General features: G+C 37.9%; 4 protein-coding genes across 11 annotated transcripts; 3 read left to right on the top strand and 1 right to left on the bottom strand.

Moving 5' to 3' along the window:
- The first annotated feature begins 27 nt into the window (after positions 1–27).
- LOC133740930 (alpha-L-fucosidase 2) lies at positions 28–6,457 on the top strand. The gene is made up of 10 exons (XM_062168860.1): positions 28–491; positions 1,989–2,134; positions 2,563–3,458; positions 3,694–3,826; positions 4,273–4,431; positions 4,684–4,908; positions 4,998–5,099; positions 5,227–5,362; positions 5,498–5,693; positions 5,887–6,457. The coding sequence occupies exons 1-10, from the start codon at positions 281–283 to the stop codon at positions 6,188–6,190; spliced, it is 2,508 nt and encodes an 835-aa protein (XP_062024844.1). The 5' UTR covers positions 28–280; the 3' UTR covers positions 6,191–6,457.
- Positions 6,458–6,836: 379 nt separating this feature from the next.
- LOC133738927 (uncharacterized) lies at positions 6,837–9,330 on the top strand. 4 transcript variants are annotated; one of them, XR_009860376.1, is made up of 4 exons: positions 6,837–7,124; positions 7,667–7,818; positions 8,022–8,093; positions 8,946–9,330. XR_009860376.1 is itself a non-coding variant. In XM_062166607.1 (3 exons), the coding sequence occupies exons 1-2, from the start codon at positions 6,877–6,879 to the stop codon at positions 7,806–7,808; spliced, it is 390 nt and encodes a 129-aa protein (XP_062022591.1). In that variant the 5' UTR covers positions 6,838–6,876; the 3' UTR covers positions 7,809–7,818; positions 8,946–9,330. The 4 variants fall into 4 exon arrangements, 2 of the variants coding, with proteins under 2 accessions (XP_062022591.1, XP_062022592.1); XR_009860375.1 differs by having other exon boundaries at positions 8,022–8,097; XM_062166607.1 differs by lacking the exon at positions 8,022–8,093 and having other exon boundaries at positions 6,838–7,124.
- Positions 9,331–11,437: 2,107 nt separating this feature from the next.
- LOC133738581 (TIP41-like protein) lies at positions 11,438–18,989 on the bottom strand. 5 transcript variants are annotated; one of them, XM_062166145.1, is made up of 9 exons: positions 18,817–18,988; positions 18,540–18,725; positions 17,842–17,932; positions 16,433–16,546; positions 16,256–16,315; positions 16,118–16,159; positions 15,600–15,728; positions 14,622–14,714; positions 11,438–11,458 (listed from the first exon to the last, which is right to left on the bottom strand). In XM_062166145.1, exons 1-9 carry the CDS (start codon positions 18,954–18,956, stop codon positions 11,453–11,455), a joined length of 861 nt encoding a protein of 286 aa, XP_062022129.1. In that variant the 5' UTR covers positions 18,957–18,988; the 3' UTR covers positions 11,438–11,452. The 5 variants fall into 5 exon arrangements, with proteins under 5 accessions (XP_062022129.1, XP_062022126.1, XP_062022127.1 ...); XM_062166142.1 differs by lacking the exon at positions 11,438–11,458 and adding an exon at positions 13,256–13,394; XM_062166143.1 differs by lacking the exon at positions 11,438–11,458 and adding an exon at positions 14,313–14,348.
- LOC133738582 (zinc finger protein 7-like) lies at positions 12,085–13,393 on the top strand. The gene has a single exon (XM_062166146.1). The coding sequence runs from the start codon at positions 12,739–12,741 to the stop codon at positions 13,309–13,311; it is 573 nt and encodes a 190-aa protein (XP_062022130.1). The 5' UTR covers positions 12,085–12,738; the 3' UTR covers positions 13,312–13,393.
- Positions 18,990–19,089: the final 100 nt, after the last annotated feature.

Raw genomic sequence — 19,089 nt, 5'->3', positions numbered from 1 at the left:
TTCAACTTTTCAAACCTGCCACCCACATATGACTGGTTTTCATGGGACCCTTTACTTTGCTTCACCAGACAGAACCCATCTCACCTCTACTCCTCAATGCTCGCTACTCACCAAACCCAAAAACCCCACAACCCTTAATTTCTCTGTCTCACTCTCATTCACACTCTTTCACTACTTCACCGACTAACAGCTCATTTGTGTCGCTGAAAGTTGCAAGCTTTTTAAGCTTTTGGGGTTCTTCTTCTTGTTTCTGTTGGACCCTTTTCGTTTTTTGTGTGCAATGGAGGATGGTGACTGGGTTCTGGTGCGGCCGCCTGCAGAGAAGGACCTCTGGACCCCAAGTTTAGTGAAGGAGGATGAGAGTTCTAAGCCTTTGAAGGTTACTTTTGGTGGGCCTGCGAAGTTCTGGACTGATGCAATTCCAATTGGGAATGGGAGGCTTGGAGCTATGGTCTGGGGTGGTGTGCCTTCAGAAACTCTTCAGCTCAATGGTAAAGTTCAAAGCTTTATTTGCATTGTGTTCACATTAAGTGGTCTTCAATTGGGTTTTCTGTGTTTTGGTCCATGTTGCTTGAAATGCTTGGCTTTCTGAGTGATCAAATGGATTGTAGAGGGACCCTGAATCGGGTTTCAGAATACTTGAAATGCTCGTATCTGATTAGAATGTGAATGCAAGACGAAATGCTTGTAGAGGGACCCTAAATGTTGGTTTAAATGCTTGGTTTTGTGAGTTTAGTGTTTTCAATTATTAAGTGGGACACCAAAATCATACCGGGGTAGAATGAATTCTAGTTCAATTGCGTTTTCCTAGTGGGAGAGACTTGTAAATTGTGACTCAGATCTCCTGCGAAGTGTGATTACAACTTGGATGTAAGTTTATATATAGGTGTTTTGCATTGTGTTCCTCATAAGTAATTTTTTGTTGAGTATTCTGTATTTTGGTCTGTGTGTCGAAATTCTTGGTGTTGTGAGTTTAGTGGTTTTCATTATTGGGAGGTTGCAAAGATATAATGAATATAGGTTATCTAACTGACCAAATGCTCTGGAATAAGATACTACAATGGGACTCAGAGTACTCGAAATGCTTGAAAATGATTACAATTTGAATGTAAAACTATACCCTATACAATTTAACAAAATGATCTATGTTGGTTGAAATGGTTGGTTTGTTGAGTTCAGTGTCTTTAATTATAAAGGGGATACCAACATCATATAGGAATGTAATGAATTCTAGTTAAATTGCATTTTCCTATTGGGAGAAACTGTAGATTGGGACCTGCACCGCTTGAGCGTGTTATTACTACTTTGTGTGATTGTATAGGTGTTTTGCATTCGTTCCTCATAAATTGGGACCTGCATTGTGTTTTCCTAGTGTCATTACAACTTCGTGTAATTGTATAGGTGTTTTATTGGGTTTCCTGTATTATAGTTCATATGTCATGAAATTCTCGGAGTTGTGAGCTTAGTGGCTTTGATTATAGTGTCATTGGAAAGATTATAAAGGAAATAGAGTGATTTCAGTTTCACTTATGTTTTTGAGTGAGCAAATGATTTGTAGAGGGACCCTGAATTGAATCAGGACGCACATTACCTGTTGTGCTTGAAAATGAGTAGAATTTGAATGCAAGAACCTTATAGGTGTTGATTGTTGAGCATCTTTTGGGAAGTTTGGTCATCCGACTTTGTTGTTGAGAACAAATTTTGGTTCTAAATATTCATTTTGGTGGGTGGGAAATCTGAGATATAAAGAAATTTTGAAATGAAAGATTATTCTTACAGCAGTTGGTTTCTGATAAATTACCTTTTATCACAATGAATTTTAGGGTTAGTTGAATTGAGATTTTTTCCTTTTCAGGTTTTTGATGATGAAATAAATTCTAAATGTTCAAGTCTATTTCTCTTTCTCTTTCTCTTTCTTTCTCTCTTGCACATACGCACACACCGTAAATTATAGTGAAACTAATTGCAAAACGTTTCAATTGGTGTAGAGGACACACTCTGGACTGGAACTCCGGGCAACTACACCAACCCAAATGCTCCACAGGCACTAACAGAGGTTAGGAAACTTGTTGATGATGGTAAATATGTTGAAGCTACTGAAGCTGCGGTCAAGTTGTCCGGAGATCCTTCTGATGTATGTAACTTCATCCGCTTCAATTATGCTTCCTTCGTCATTTTGCTACTTAATAGAAATGAACTCGTACTGAATATTGATTAGAAGATAAACACATTCTAATATGGCCAAACATGCTATGCAATTCAGTACAAGTACTAATTTTGCTGATTGTTGGTGATAGCGAATGCTAATTTAATCAGTGACATAAAAGAGTAGACAATGTGCCATCTTATAGAGGTCTGTTTTGAAATGCCATTAGGTTTTGTATGGTAAATCTAATTGGAATCTTGTAATTCACAGCTTATGGTTAACTAGATTCTGATTATGTCACAATAATGGCTTATTGTTGTCAATGCTACTTCAAAAGTTCAAATTTGATGGTTCCATGTCTATGAGGAGACTTTGGTTATTCTGGAATAATATTCTGTTATATACTTTTTATGAAGGTATACCAACTACTCGGCGACATCAACCTAGAATTTGATGATTCGCATCTCAAGTATGCTGAAGAAACTTACAGCAGAGAGCTAGACCTAGATACTGCAACAGCAAGGATAAAATATTCTGTGGGTGATGTAGAATATACTAGGGAGCATTTTGCTTCGAATCCCGATCAAGTGATTGTGACAAAGATCTCTGCAAGTAAATCAGGGTCCCTATCATTCACAGTTTCTCTAGACAGCAAGATGCATCATGGTTCACATTTAAATGGTAAAAACCAAATTATACTTGAAGGAAGTTGTCCTGGTAGAAGAATTGCACCAAAGTATAATGACAATCCAGAGGGGATTCAGTTTACTGCAGTTCTTGATTTGCAGATTAGTGGTGACAAAGGTGTGATACATGCTTTGGATGACAAGAAATTTAGAGTTGAAGAGGCAGATTGGGCTGTTTTGCTTCTGGTGGCCTCATCTTCATTTAAGGATGCATTTACTAAGCCTTCTGATTCTAAGAGAAATCCAACTTCAGAGTCTCTCACTGCATTGAATTCAATAAGAAATTTGTCATATTCTGACCTCTATGCTCATCATTTGGATGACTATCAGAATCTTTTTCATCGTGTCTCATTGCAGCTCTCTAAGAGCTCTAAGAGCATATTAGGAAATAAAACTTTGGAGATGAAGAAGCTCAACCCTATTACCAATTTGAATTTCAAGAGAAGTGACAATGCCTTGGGTTCTACTGCTGACAGGGTGAAATCCTTTAAAACTGATGAAGATCCTTCTTTTGTGGAACTCTTGTTCCAATATGGTCGATATCTCCTTATTTCATGCTCACGGCCTGGAACTCAGCCGGCAAACCTGCAGGGTATATGGAACTACAAAATTGAACCTGCATGGGAGTATGTGTCCCTCCCTGTGTGTGTGTGTGTGTGTGTGTCTCCTAGGGTATTGATCTGTTTTAGATGTTAAAAGCTTTCTAGAGGAACATAGGTGAGTGTAACAACATGGCAAGTGAACCATCATAGAGTTAAATACATTAATATGAGCCATAGCTAAACTAATTTGGGGCTGTTTATTTCTCATAGATTTTTGCAATAATCTGAGGTGTTACTTACTTCACCTTTATTCTTTCAGTGGTGCTCCTCATACGAACATTAATCTTCAGATGAACTATTGGCCTTCCCTTCCTTGTAATCTACGAGAATGCCAGGAGCCCTTATTTGATTTCACATCTTTATTATCTATTAACGGAAGTAAAACAGCAAAGGTGAGAATTTTGCCTTTCTAGTTTATATTCAAACCCTTTCTTAACTTTTAGCATTCTCATATAATGCTATAAATGTATTGAGCTCTTGTTACCAGATTACATTTGGATCAGGTTTTTCTTAAGTGAGATTAATGTGTTAAAGCATGTATGCTGCAAATCAGCATTCTGAGATGAAATTGTGAGAGGCATCAAAGTTTTGTAATTACATAAAAAATAAAAAAAAATAAAAAAACCCAACTTAATTGTGTGACTGCACATTGCAGTGCCTATAGGATGGCCAATTGGAATTCCTTTGGACAACCCATGCATCTCCTAAGTAGTAGTCCTTGTGCAATCAAGCATGAATTGGTCAATTAGGATCAATTAATATTTGTAGTTACCTTGAAAAGGATTCCCTGTTTCTCTGAGCTTTTCCTTTCTTATTAATTTCAAGTAAAATATTTCAGGTCAACTATGAAGCTAGTGGTTGGGTTGTGCATCAAGTGACTGACATATGGGCGAAAACATCACCAGATCGAGGTCAAGCTGTATGGGCTTTATGGCCAATGGGAGGGGCGTGGATCTGTACTCATCTATGGGAACATTATACTTATACAATGGACAAGGTGAGCTCCTATACTCTCAAAACATTGTCTACTCTCTCTTTCTTGGAGAGGAAGAGGTTATGTTTAGGGGCCAACACTCCAACTGCATGGCTGTTGGATTGGCAGTCTAATTTAGTTACACTTACCAGTGTGTCAATTGTATAGCCATTTATATTAAGAAACTAGTATATGTATTTGTTTCTCGTCTTATCTTACTAATCTGAGTAAGTTTTCTGGTAGAATAATAGAGGCTAATTATTTTTCTGTCATTAGGATTTCCTGAAAAATAAGGCATATCCTTTGTTGGAAGGATGTGCATCATTTCTGCTGGACTGGTTGATTGAAGGACGTGGCGGGTATCTTGAAACCAACCCATCAACTTCTCCAGAGCACATGTTTATTGCTCCTGATGGTAAGCAGGCCAGCGTGAGCTACTCATCAACCATGGACATCTCAATCATAAAAGAAGTCTTTTCTGCAGTACTTTCTGCTGCTGAGGTTGAGCTCTAATTGTAGGCCTGTGAAATCATGCTTAGCTATAGCAACTGTGTATGTTTTAGTCTAACAGTATTTCCTTTTGAAAACAGGTTCTAGGAAAAACTGAAGATACTTTTGTTGAAAAAGTTCGTAATGCTCAATCTAGGCTTCCACCCACAAAAATTGCTAGAGATGGTTCTATTATGGAATGGGTGAGCCAGTAGTCTTAAATTTCATTCTTTAGGAATCTGTTTCCAGGTCTTTTATGATGTCTGATAAGTTCGTTTAAATTATTATCATATTAATTGTAAACAAATAATTAGCTATGTTATGATGCAGGCACAAGATTTTGAGGACCCAGAAGTACACCATCGACATGTATCACACCTGTTTCGCCTGTTTCCGGGCCACACAATAACTCTTGAAAAAACTCCAGACCTCTGTAAAGCAGTGGATTATACCCTTTTTAAAAGAGGTTTGTATGTCACAAGTAAATGTATCATTTTGGTCTTGCAATCCCCAGGAAGTGACTTCCTTTTAGAAAACCAAGTGAAAGCCACTTGTATGATTATATACTTATCGCTCTTTGTATTCATGTACTCCAAAACAGGAGAGGAAGGTCCAGGATGGTCAACTACCTGGAAGACTGCATTGTGGGCACGTCTTCACAACAGTGAACATGCGTATCGTATGGTCAAGCATTTGATTGACTTGGTAGATCCAGAACATGAAAGTAATTTTGAAGGAGGACTATACAGTAACTTGTTCACTGCACATCCTCCTTTCCAGATTGATGCCAACTTTGGGTAAGCCACATAGGTTCCATTCGTGTTGTTTATGACCAATTCTGCCCAACTTCTTTGTATATGGTTGCAGGCACATTTCTTATCATGCCATTATTGCAAACTTTACATGTTAGTGAATGAATTTCTTGAAGTGACTTTGACCCATTTTGGTTTAGCATGACAATGCCGTTACATTTGTCTCTTTTGGTGCCAGTTTTTCAGCAGCAGTTGCCGAAATGCTTGTCCAAAGCACAGTCAAGGACCTGTATTTACTTCCTGCTCTTCCTCGGGATAAATGGGCAAATGGTTGTGTCAAGGGCTTGAAGGCACGCGGTGGGGTGACGGTCAACATCTGCTGGAGTGAAGGAGATCTTCACGAAGTTGGCATTTGGTCCAAGGACAACAACACTGTTAAAAAACTACATTATAGAGGAAATACAGTTACGGCAAACATATCGTCGGGCAGGATTTATACATTCAACAGACAGTTAAAATGTGTGAGGACAGTAGGTCTCTAAGAAATGAAGCAGCATACGGTCCAGTTTTGGCGTTAAAATTCATCTCATTGATCTATATTAAACCTGAAAATAAAGCCTCCTTTTTGGTTCCTTTGTATTAGTGATTGAATCTGTTGTGGAATTTTCTCCAAATGAGAGAATAATCCAAGGCATTTGTTACTGATATTGTCATCTTATTTTGATGTGGTTGGTAACACTTCTAGTGAGATGCGAACATTGAGAAGGATGTAGAAGTGTTCATGTATCCAATATCAACCTTTTCTTTTCCTTTTTTTTTCTTTTTCTTTAAGAAGGGAATTTAAACTCAAGTCTATGTTCAGTATGGCAAAACAAAAATAAGAAGTTTGTTGGAAGCAGTCCCTTATGTTCATGTGTTAGTGCTCAAATTGACCTGTAAGATTTAGATTTCAGATATCATTCAATATCGTGGATAGAAATACAATCACTTGTAAAACTTATCCGTTAACATATCATAATTCTACCATTCCATAAAAATCCTAGTAAAAAATCAAATTCGATAAATAAAAGAAGTAATTTGTAACTTGGAAAACACTCAATTCTCCTCATCAAATGAGCATCCTTCTCTTCTCACCATCAAGCAAAAACGCAATCGTCTTCAAACGAAAACACATCTCTAATCAAACGGTAGACAACCAATCCCTAAAAAAAAATCGGACGTCTTAGAAATGGCTAGTCCACATCAGATACCATACACCCGCGCAACTCCAAAACCTACAAAACCCTCACAAAGCCCTCCCTTGGCTTTAGCCACAAACACTGAAGAGAGAAAAATGGCTTTGCGCTCTGCTGGTTCGCTCTCTCGGTCCTTGGCCTCCACCGCTAGGGTTTCGCTCCACCGCTCCGCCCCAACTCTCCGGCGCCTCCGCCCGCCGACCGCTCCGGCCACTCGCCGCTTCTCCTTCACCTCTCCCAGGTCCCCTTTCTTAAATTGCCGATTGCAAATGAGTGGATTTTGAAATCTATTGAAGTAGTTGTAGTTTGATTTGGGCTTGGTTAGATGGTTTTGGGTGTTATTGAGAAACAATCGAAGTGCTTGGCTCACCATTTTAGCGAAATTGAACTCTTCATTTTTCACTGTTTGGAGTAAATGAAAGGGTCTGTTGATTGCAATGAGTGGTTTCTTATCTTACAGTGTTTGGTTTTTTTTTTGATGATTTTGGCTCTTATTGAAAATGTTTGATTCACCATTTTGAAATAATTAAAGACAAAGTCTTGTCTTTTCCTTCATTTTCACTGTTTGGAAGAGCCATTCTGAGATTATCAATTCGGCGAGTTTTTTTTGGGTCATATCGGGTTCTAGAGTATGAAGAACGTTTGAACTCTTTGATATGTAATAGTTGTGTAAGTTCCCAAAATAAAGTTTTGGATTTGTTGCACCAAAGCAGAAAAGAGAATAAGTATTGTTGACCTTTCGTAATGATTAGTAGGATAATAAATGGTGTTTGCTTCTTGTAGGAACTTGGGAGAACTGGGATGCACACAGTCGCTGCTGCATATGCGAGCTGCAACATGCCTCACATCTCACCTGACTGTCAATGCGCGTGCTTGTTGCGAGTTGTCCCACGGTACCTTCTGCCGTACTTGTCAGGATCGCTAGTAGTCTATTTGTGAGTCTTGCTGTTTTTAGGACACATGACAAATTGAAAGAAAAAAAAATTGCTTTTCCCATTTTGTTTTCTGTCCATGGGCTGATGCCCCAGGAGAGATTTAGAGTAAGAAAAAAGAAAAATAGTGTCATCTATGAAGTAGGTAGATTTTTAAGTATGTTAAGGTTGAATAATCATTAAGGAATTGGGATTGGGATTGATAGGAAGGAATGGAAAAGATGGGTGATGCGCTTGGACTTACGATCATCCAAAAGGCAGAAGAATGATGCATCTTTGTAGGTTGTCTTTCATTCCTTTCTTAGACATTATAGATATGAAATTTCTATCTTGAATTTAAGTAAACAAAGTGGCGTCTGGTCACATAAATGTGTCTACCAAATGAATTTTAAACTTCCATATTAAAATTGAATTATAGCAACAAGTAGTTGTTCTGCTTAGCTGATATTTTCTTGGGGAAATCATTGCCATGTTAAATAAGAGCTTCTTTTGTGTTCTTTTTGTTTCTAAGGTGAGGAGTGAGGATTGACGCATTGGTTGAACCAATGTCTTTTCTTCTGTTTTTTTTTTTTTTTTTTTTTTCATTCGACACTTATTTGTTATTATTTCTTTACAATGGATATTGGTTTCTTAGAGGAGCATTGTTTCTCATAGATTTGAACAACCAAGTTATTATATTTTCAGTCCATGCATTCTCCAACCTTGGTTGTCAAGTTTTTATATATGGTTTTTACAACATATTTGGCCCTCTGCTTTCCTTGTCACAAAGTCAATAGTCATAGAAGATGTTGAAATAAGACAATGCACATTCACCTTTATAATCTTGCACTTCTTATGTGTACGTTTTAGATATACTTTGATTGACTGCATTTCTAAACTCAACTTTTGGTGCAGAAGTGCTTTTGTTATCTGTTTGGCTATTTGCAAAGCTTTACTTTGAAGAATTAATCACCATCACATTCTGAATGAACCATTGTGCGCAATAATTTAGATATTATTCTGGATTTTTTTTTTTTTTGAAGTATGAATTTGGGAATGAGGATATTTTATTTGTTTGAATTTCATGCAATAAGTTGTAATGTGTTACTGCTAATTTAAGTTCTAACATAACACCGTTGCTGTTGTTGCAGGGACTTGAAAGGCTTTTTGATCAACATAGCATAGTTGAGTACAACTAGACATTGGGGTGATCGTAGAGATTGGATACTCGCTCTATTCAGTAGCGAGCGCTCGTGGGCTTGGAAAGTGTAGTTAGAGTATGCATTTTAAATTTATCCATAATAAGAATCCTGGAAATTAATCCAATTTCTGGAATGACTTTTGGGAAATGTGGTCTGTAGTGTCTCAATTTCAGCCTCATGTTTGGTCAATTTCTTTGTCTTGAGCTAGTCGTTTCAACATTCTGTTGTCAACTGTAGACCTTTATTAGTTTTCCCTCGAAGTAATAGTATGTCACTTCTGATAAATATTGCAGCATTTGTTATTACTAAATGTCCCTGACAAATTTTATGAATACATGCATGGTTTATAAGTACTTGCTATTGATGTGTGTTAAGAGTCACTAAGCAGGGGGAATGGGGTTAGAAGCCCACTTCCTGTGAAGTTTCTCAAAGAAGTATAGACAAAATACTAAACTGTTTTTGAATTGAAATTTTCATGTCATTTTCAATGATCTTGCATTCTAAACTCAATGTCTGACTCGTGATTTTGTTGGGGTATCAAAATAATGCATGCTTGGTACTGCACATGGGGTGCTCAAGTTCTTAACAAGAGCAAGTGTCCCCTTGTATTGCTGTTAATGTCTCTGCTAGCTTGGCCCAGTGTATTGTCCTTTTTCTGGGGGGAACAAACGAAGAAGCTAGTTTATTGACACCTGTAGTTGAAACCTTGTTGCTCACTTAAGTTGTAATTGATGAAAACTTGAGTCGGTACGTCACCCCACCATGTTTGGTCGAACACCTATTATGTCTTTTTCTCTCTGCATAATTTTCTTACGGGTCTTGACCTAATGAACTTATTTTGTTGGAATGTCAATTAAGTTGTGATGTATACCATGCTATCTACTACTTTCTCTGTTTTGCTGAGTTGGTTCAATTTGAATGGAGGATTGGCCTGACCTTGCACCTTTTTTCCTCAACTGCTTAATGGAAGTAGAAAACCTCACAGAAAGTCCCAAACCGAATGGAATAGGTACATACCAGCCAACAGGAATTGCTAGCGAGGGCACACCCGCACCACAACCCATGTTTAGGGCTAGGTCTGAAGGTGTTGTGCATGAAAGATCGAAACCTCCCCGACTTACAAACAAACCAAAACCACTAAAGTCAGCTATAGCACATTCCACCTTCCCCTTGGACCAAATCCCATCGTCCCTAGCGGCAGGAGGAGAATCGATGAAAACACATAGGGAAGAGTTAAAAAATATCAAGAATAGACCCCCAAATAGGACTCGAAAAGCCGAGTACCGCATCACCAAACCACCGAGATTCCCAAAGGAGAGATTAGATCGACACCAACGATCTAAAAGAGGAACTAGATTTTGCAATGTAAAACAATAGCAGTGTCAGAGAAAGAAAACGCACTAGTTGGCAACGTAGTTACATGCGTCAATGTCATGATCGCCTTATCAAGTTCAATTTATTATATTCTATTGGTTCATAAGTCTCTCCATGGTTTTGAATGAAATCGAATCCATTCTCTTCAAAAGATTGAAAAGGGAAACTGCAATTCGTACAATGATAACACTTGAATATAAGCAACAGAAACACGAAGTATAATCTTTATAGAGAGATACTCTACTGCAAAAGTAGCTTGTGCTCTATAGATTACTGGCTTTAAAAGAGAACTGCTTCAAACGTAAGTTCGGAACTTAAGATGGACAAACCCACTTGACAATTGTTTCCACCAGTCCTTTTCTCAACTGTGACAAATAGTGTATCCACTACCAACTAAAATTATCCCTCTACTATAATTTGACCTTTTTTACCAGATTTCTTCATCAATGAGGTGGACAACCTAACACAGGTTGTTTTCTCGTAAAATTTTATGATCTCAATGTCAGAAAATAAAGTCGGCACTCAAAGTTCTCATTTGCAAGTGAAAGGAGTGTAGAGCCTTTTGTTGGGTTGCAGATAGAAACACCAGCATTGCTTTCCCAAAACTTATCACATCCTTCCCATTATTTCCATTGTTTTCTAAAATAAGAAAAGAGAGCCTACTCAGAGTCGGGGCTATTTGGCCACGAAAGATCATAGCCTCTGTTCACTTTCCACATGAATGTCAGACTAAACTTTAGTTTAGAATCATACTAATGTAAACGAGCCTCCTTTTCACCAACCACTATTCAACCAACACGAAAAATTCCATGATTCACTTCTCAAAATGTCCAGAGCAGATTGCGCATATAAGTCTCACGTCAAAAATATGATAAATATTCAGCAATGCACAGCACTATACAACTATAGGCCAATTAATTTCAAATTAAATGAACGAACTTTAACAAGAACTTAAGGTAACTCTGGATGATTGCATGCAACCACCAAACGTTATACACTTTCGGCAAGCTCAAAATCATTGGTTCCTTGAAGAATCTGTGTGATAGAGATTTAAGGGGAGGCCAGCTCCTCTTGTCTATTCCTCAGCTCTGTTACAAAAGGTCCAAATATAAGTACGAGTGTGCAAGTGGTTCCTAATGCACTTCTCCTACTGTACATATACACATCACCCACTACTTAGTTCCAAAGAACATCAAGAAGCCCCAACAGGAAGACACCCACGTAGATACTACTGTCCAAAAGCAAACACTGATAATTTGCAAGCAAAGATACCACCCTATCTGGTTTGTAATTGCTTACTTTTTCAAAACCATTATTGCCAATGCTCTGGGACCCTAATGGGACCTCCCCACAAACAATCAAATCATAGGGGTAATTAAATAGAAAAGAGTATCTACTCTTGCCTCCACTCACTTCACTAATATATTATTAGGTGCATTCATTAGGGGTCTGAATCTTACCATTCACTCACCTCCCACTCAAAATTTTACATTCTATGGCAGATGCATTGGTTTAATCTTTAATGCAATTCATATTTCATACCGACATGACATCAAATGAATTGCTAATTACTGGACTTGTCTGGTGGGTAAATAACAACTTATGCACTATATGCATTATGCAGAGCAATATATGAGTAAGACTGTAATTTGACCACCTAGAACTCACTCTTCATAATTATGGAGAACTTCACAAAAGATGGGAAAACTGGAGAACAGTATCTTATAATGTAGCGTTCAGAAATACTGCTGATATGCCTGAAAATTATTCGAATACTGTGGTCCATTATACATAACCTAGATATTCCTATTAAGAATAAGAACAGTAGCATCAGCACTTGTGCCATCTTAACCCCACAGCTGTTTAATACTACAAAGAGGCCAACACAGTAAGTTCAAGAAATAACAAAGTGTGCAGTAGGTGGATAAGAACTAAGAAGCAATCGTGGCAGGCACTTCAGATAAATATGCAAGTATAATGATGTTGACATTTGATGAAAGAGTTTTAAGATTGTCAACCTTGTGAATTTTCAGTTACCCTCCAGATGGAAACATGTAAGTAGGTCTCCTTTGAGAACAGAAGAAAGGAGAAAGATGAAAGTGGGGAATCCCCAGCTTTAACAAGGCAATAGTGAAGATGACCTAAGCATTGTCCCCTTGGAGCACCAAGCATCAGAAGATAGGGGCCACAGCATAGATCTGTGATAAAATAGAAAACAGGCATTCTCCACTTCACATTCTAATGCTTCTCTCCATTTCTTTCCTCTTTTCTTTGATCTAAATTCTAAAACCCTTCAAAGAGACTTTGCTTAACCCGATTTCATCAACTTCCATTTGACATCCTCACCAAACTAGAGTTTTGAGAGGAAATGATCTCCCACGGAGAAGCAGAAAGCGAGATAGTACTAGGGAAAGAGCAAAACAGATATTCAAATTACAGCGATGATAACAATGAAGAAACAGAAGATCTTAATCAAGGAGAGTGGCTGAACCTGAGCCTAGGTGGGAATTTGCTCTCAACAGAAGGAGACACTGACTCGCAGTCAAGACCAGCTTCAGGCAAGGTTTTCTCCTGTAACTTCTGCATGAGGAAGTTCTTCAGCTCCCAGGCATTAGGAGGTCACCAGAACGCCCACAAGAGAGAGAGAGGTGCAGCTAGAAGATATCAATCTCAAAGAATGATGTCCATGATGGGCTTTCCCTTCAATACTTCAACGCTTCGATCGCTCAACGTTCAGCCCCATTCACTTGTGCACAAGCCAAGCAGATATGAAACTGCACTTGTAGCAAGATTTAATGATGCCAAGACAAGGTTTAGCATGATGCCTTTCACACTTGACGATGTAATGGATTCGATGTGGCCGGGCAGCTTCCGCTTGGATCCACAAGTATTAGAGCCACAATCAGAGCCATGCAAGCTCGATTTAAATCTTCGACTCTGATCCATCCACCTGCTACGCCAGTTTGGAATATTCCATATATGACTTTTCTATTGGAACTTTGGCAGAGGTCTCAATGATTTCATCTATCAAGTACAGAACTAAAGTAGGTTAGAGGCCTACTATGGTGAATCATCCTATGTTGTGTGTCCCTAGGATAGACACGGAGAAGTTCCTAGTTCCTACTGTTTTATGCATGCAATAATATCAAGTGCATTATATTTCATAGCCAAGTTTTATGAGAATTTTGTCCTGATTTTTTTTACTGGTAGTTTCCTTTTTATCTAGGTGCAAACAATATTACCCCCCTCCCCTCGGCAAAATTGTTGCCTAAGAGCTTCCCCCGCTTTGATCACGTCAGAGCTAACACTAGAAAGCTCTTGAGATTGATTGACGCATAATCAGATTGACTCTAGGAACTCAAAGATTTTAAAAGTAACATACTCGGGACATATCATATTTCTGTACGTATGTAAAAGCCTCAGTAGGTTGTATGCAAGGTAAATATTCCACAGTCTAGGTTGTAATCCAAAACACTGAGTTTTGTATTTATACAACCTGACTTAGGCTTCACAAAGAATCAGATTATATGAGAATCAGGAGATTTTGCCCCCTAAACATATTACACTACTCTTTGGTGCCTAACATTCCTTTCCCTGTACGTTCTTTTGCCTTCTTAAAAAGAGCAACTGTAATTCTTAAAGGTATCACTTCCAGCAAAGGAGGTGATCCAAGTAATACCCTTGCCAACAGTCTAAACTCCCAGAAAACAACACTACTTTTAAAGAAGACATCAATAATCTCGATTAATCATTTTTCTAAAATGACTGCTATATGCCAAACAGAATATAATTCATAATCCATGCATATCCAAGCGAACCCTTACATTCAAATTGAATGGAATCTCCCAAATTCGGATTTGGACCCAACAACCAGTCAAATAATAGCTGACTGCTCTACCACTGAGCTATTGAAGAACCATATGTGCCTGAAATTTCTTTTTGGTTCCACTTCATGCCTCAAAGTGGCTGCATTTCATTCTATACATCCACATTCCAATTTCAGTTATTCACTAAGAGATTATTTTTCTAGTCTGTCTTTCTATTACTACATATAATGGAATGAAGAACAGGATATAATAAACTGAACTGCAAAATGAAAGAAAATGCAGTTGTAAGCAAGAAATAGAGTAAGAATATCAACGAAGGTTCAAAGAAACTTTTACATTCAATAGGATCCACCACACTGAGAAAACATTTGAAATATATCCTCGTGCATTAAGATAATTTACAGTGTTACATGTTACTAGATACCTTTAGCTTTTGGGTCTTGCTCATGACCACAGGAAGCCTTTGGCTGATGATACTTGGATCATTGTAGGCAGCAGCTTCAGAAGGGTATCCCTTCTGCATTGTTTAAATTAGAAAAAAGAGAATGAGCAATGGAAAGACCTTTGTTTTATGACAAATACAAGAGAAAATACTTATGATAAAATTGTCTTTTCATATTACAGGAAGGAAGGTGTAATGAGAAGGATGATAATCAGGAAATATTAGACAACAAGTAGCATTTAGAAAAAATCAGTGGCCAGTTTATTAAATATCAGTTAGCTGATTAACCGTATCAAGTCTACCCAATAAACCCGCAATGAAGATAATAAAAGAATGCCATGTAGAATAGCATTGTATCTTTGCTTCTACAAAATCTTTAAGCAAATCTTGCTATGCTTAGTTAACTACCATATTAGATTTCAGTAGGAAACAAAACTTGACTTGAAGACAAAATTTACATCCACAGGTTGACAAGATAAACTCCTTACTTAAAATCCAAATTCTAACAGACTTCCATTATTATGATTTACTTATCTTGCAAATCTTTGATATTACATGCTTGACCTAAGGATGAGCAGATTGCCAAAATTTATCCAGATTAGAAGATTGAACGGTGCAAGAAAGAACTGTGCGATATAAATTCCATCTGTTAACAAAATCTGAACGATTGAACTTTGAAGGACTTCATAACCTAATTAGTTAGATATGCCGAACAATTAGAGGATCAAACTTTATATATCTTTTCCTAAAAGAATGCTTCAACCAAGTATTTATCCCTCAAAAGTTCCTGGACCTGGCTAGTCATTGGTTTACAAAAAGCCTGTTGAGTTTCCATAAGTCGCATATCAAAATCATTTTGGGAAAGTAGGGGAGATTCACAAATCAGAAGCATAGTTTTGTTTCCACATAGTAGAGACAAAACTACGCTTGTTTGACAGTGAGCATAGAACTTGAACTTACTGCAGCCAAAGCTTGAAATGTAGCTTCTCTCCAGCAGCTCTCTCTAAGAATAATGGGATTTACATTATCTCCAAAAGCACAGTGCATACGGGTATCCCTTAATCTCATAAGCACTCCATCAACTCTAAGCTGCAAGAAGATCTCAATCAGTGAGTTTCAATATCAAAGGCTACAGAAAGAAGCAGTGACTAACATTTATTATATAGTTACCAAAACGCATCAATTAGTTAAGACATGTTTAAGCTTAAAACAGAGTTTCGAAAGAGCTTGTGCCAAAAAAGTAAATACCACAAAGAAATGATATATTTTTCAATATCAAAGGCAACAGAAAGAAGCAGTGACTGACATTTATTATATAATTACCGAAAAGCATCAATTAGTTAAGACATGTTTAAGCTTAAAACAGAGTTTCGAAAGAGCTTGTGCCAAAAAAGTAAATAGCATAAAGAAATGATATATTGTGTTCGGTTAATATAACATTTAGGTAGAAATTAAAAGAACTAAGAAGGTTAGCTCACCCAAAAACGCAAGAGAAGAAACCAACCGCTCGGCATGACTCTCTAGAAAATTCAAATGTAAGATATAAGTCCTTCCTGTCCTCAGATTGTTGAATAAAGCAGATAAAGCCACCAGAAAAATAGAGATTGAAGACTTACCACTTTTACAGTTAGAAGAGACACACCATTATCCGCCAATTCATCTTCATACAAGACTACCTGTTCAATTACAAGGAGTATCTTGATCATGGCAAGTATATATATCCTACAAAGATACATATTTTGGCATAGGCACATTAGTATTTGAGTGCTTCTAGTTATTATCAGGATTCTCACCTCATCATAAAAGAGAATAGGCTCTTTAGATGCCAATGCAACCACATCAATTTTTTCTTTGCAGTCCTCCCAGTGGAGATTGCAGGTCTCCTTAGATACCTCTCCTCCTTCGTGCTGCCACACAAAACCAAAATAAATCTGATTGCATCACTGTCATAGTGAAACATAAAAGAAATAATAGAAAGAATTTGCACTCTTAAGTCTTGTAGCTCCATTAATTAAACAATCACGTTAATAGTAATCACTTGCACCATGTATAAGAGAAGCCTTGCCAACCAATTATGCTGTGCCTGTGATCCAATCTAGAAAAATGGAGGAGAAAGTAGTCTTTAAACTCAACCGAAACTGAAGCCCATACAGCTGATGGGAATCTAACCTTCACCTAAAGGTCCTCCACTCGCACTCCATTATGGTTATCATAGATCCTTTTATTCCTTTCCATCCAAATTACCTAAATCACAGCCAAAACACTGCAACCCCAAAGAACTTTAGCTTTTCTCCCTTTGCCAAATCCATTGTGAATCTCACTTAACGGAGCAAGGCACCCAGATGGAGTCGCCCAACTCAGCCCCAGCCTCCCTAAACCGATTCTGCCACAATTTTGCACTTTCTCCATGAAGCTTACACATGACACACCACTGGGGAGAAAAATAACAACTTGGCCATCTTCTTTGAAACCAATCACAGGAGTTCCCCCTCTCATGTGCCAGAAGCCAGCCAAATATTGCGGGAAACCTTAGCTTTCCGGACTGATCTCATAGGAGAAAATAAAGGGTCAGCATAGTTATCAATGAGATAGCAATTAAAAGATTTGCACGAGAAGCCTCTTAAAGACTCCAGCTTCCACCTCCTTACATCTAACTTGGTTTCCACCAATCTAACTCCATCTGTGAGTTCCAGCATTGAAACTACCTCTTGTATCTCCTCATTTATTAGGTTTCTTTCTAAAACCGAAATCCCAACTCATAGGATAAGAGATCACAGAGGTAAACTTATTTAGTTTTGCATTTTGAAATCTTGATGATCTCAAAAGTCTTGCAAAGCGCAGCTTCAAGGATTGATCCCGAAATCCTTCCAAACCTTTTCTCTGTTACTAACAATTAGCAGATAACAATAGGAAAAGAATCCATACTGGCTGAGACATCCTTCCACGGTTCCGCTTGACCCTCTAACAACGGACTTTGAATCACAAACATTTTCTTCTTTGCTTCGGATTTTAGCATGCTACAGACATTCCCTTTCTAACAAAGTCGTAATCACTTGCTCATTTATAAGAGAAGCCTTGTCAACCAATTGGTGAGATCCTACTTCAGGCAAGACATTCTCAACCATTTAAACACACACACTGACACATATATATATATATATATATATATATATATATTAATAGAGAGAGAGAGAGAATGCACCTTGTCTGCATCCAAGGTAATAGTTTCACTTCCTCCATACGGTGTTGTGAATGTATAGTCATAATCCAGTATCACTTGCTCAGAGGGTTTACTGAAAATTGAGAAAAGGATTGTAAGACTCAAAAATACATCCTTCAGTAAACTGATAATAAAAACAACTTGATCAAAAGATTCAAAAGCCAGCATCAATACAGACAACTAATTCTATCCCCACAAGCAAGTTATCAAATAGATTTACAATAGACGTAATTTCCCACCCCAAATCTACATCTCATATAGATGAAGAACACCTCTTGAGGAGTTTAAATAAAATAATCAATTGAGAGAGCTTTACAAGTCAAAATACATCTCTGTCCTGTCAACTAGAGCCAGTAAAATTCTTATTTCTAATTTCAATTAAGTATATCAACATTGATTTGGAGGATATAAATCATTTGAAGGGGATCCTAGAGGCATAAATCAGCCTTGAAATCAAAAGCAGTACTCACATTAGAAACATGCTATCTAATCGACAGTCACAAAGTTAGGCTACAACTCATAACAATGAGAACACCTCAAGAGAAGTTTAAATGAAATCATAAATTTGACCAAATTCAATAACTATATCAACATTCTTTTGGAGAATACTCTGAAGTTGATCCTAAAGCATCAATAAGGCCCAAAATCGCAAAGTAAACCCATGAAATTGAATATGTTACCATCTGAACTTCCACTGAGCAGCAGCTGGGACTTCAACTGGAGGCAAAGCCTCCTTCTTCCACCCAATCAGAGCATCAAAAGCATTGAAGTGAATAGTGGTGCCACTTTTCACATGCTTCAGAACCAAACAACTCTCCCCAAATATCATCTCCGGCATGTGACAAGTCTCAAGCTTTTTCTCCCACCTGCAAAGCAAACCCTAGAATCACAAATCCCTAGGGAAAATCAAGATTGAAAAAAAAAATTAGGGGAAATTGATAAAAAAAAAGAGCGTACAGTTCGTGGGTGGAGGAGTTGAGAATGGAGCGGTTGCGAGTCTCGATTTCCCAGCCGTGGATTCGAAGGCCGCGGCGTCCGTCGGAGAACAACTCGGCTCCGGCGGCTTTGAGCTCCTTCTCGTCGACCTCTACTTCCATTTTTCGCTTTGCTTTCTCTCCGTTCTACGAGTCCTCAACTTAACTTGGGCGGGTCTACAAGTCTCGGACTTTGGACAGGATACGGGGCTCCGATGTTTTTCCGGGTTCGGTTTATTTTAATTTTTTTTTATTT

This window comes from Rosa rugosa, chromosome 3, assembly GCF_958449725.1.
Source record: "Rosa rugosa chromosome 3, drRosRugo1.1, whole genome shotgun sequence".
Taxonomy (NCBI): domain Eukaryota; kingdom Viridiplantae; phylum Streptophyta; class Magnoliopsida; order Rosales; family Rosaceae; genus Rosa; species Rosa rugosa.
The sequence above is the reverse complement of the archived record's forward strand: the minus strand, read 5'-3'. Positions and strand labels throughout refer to the sequence as shown.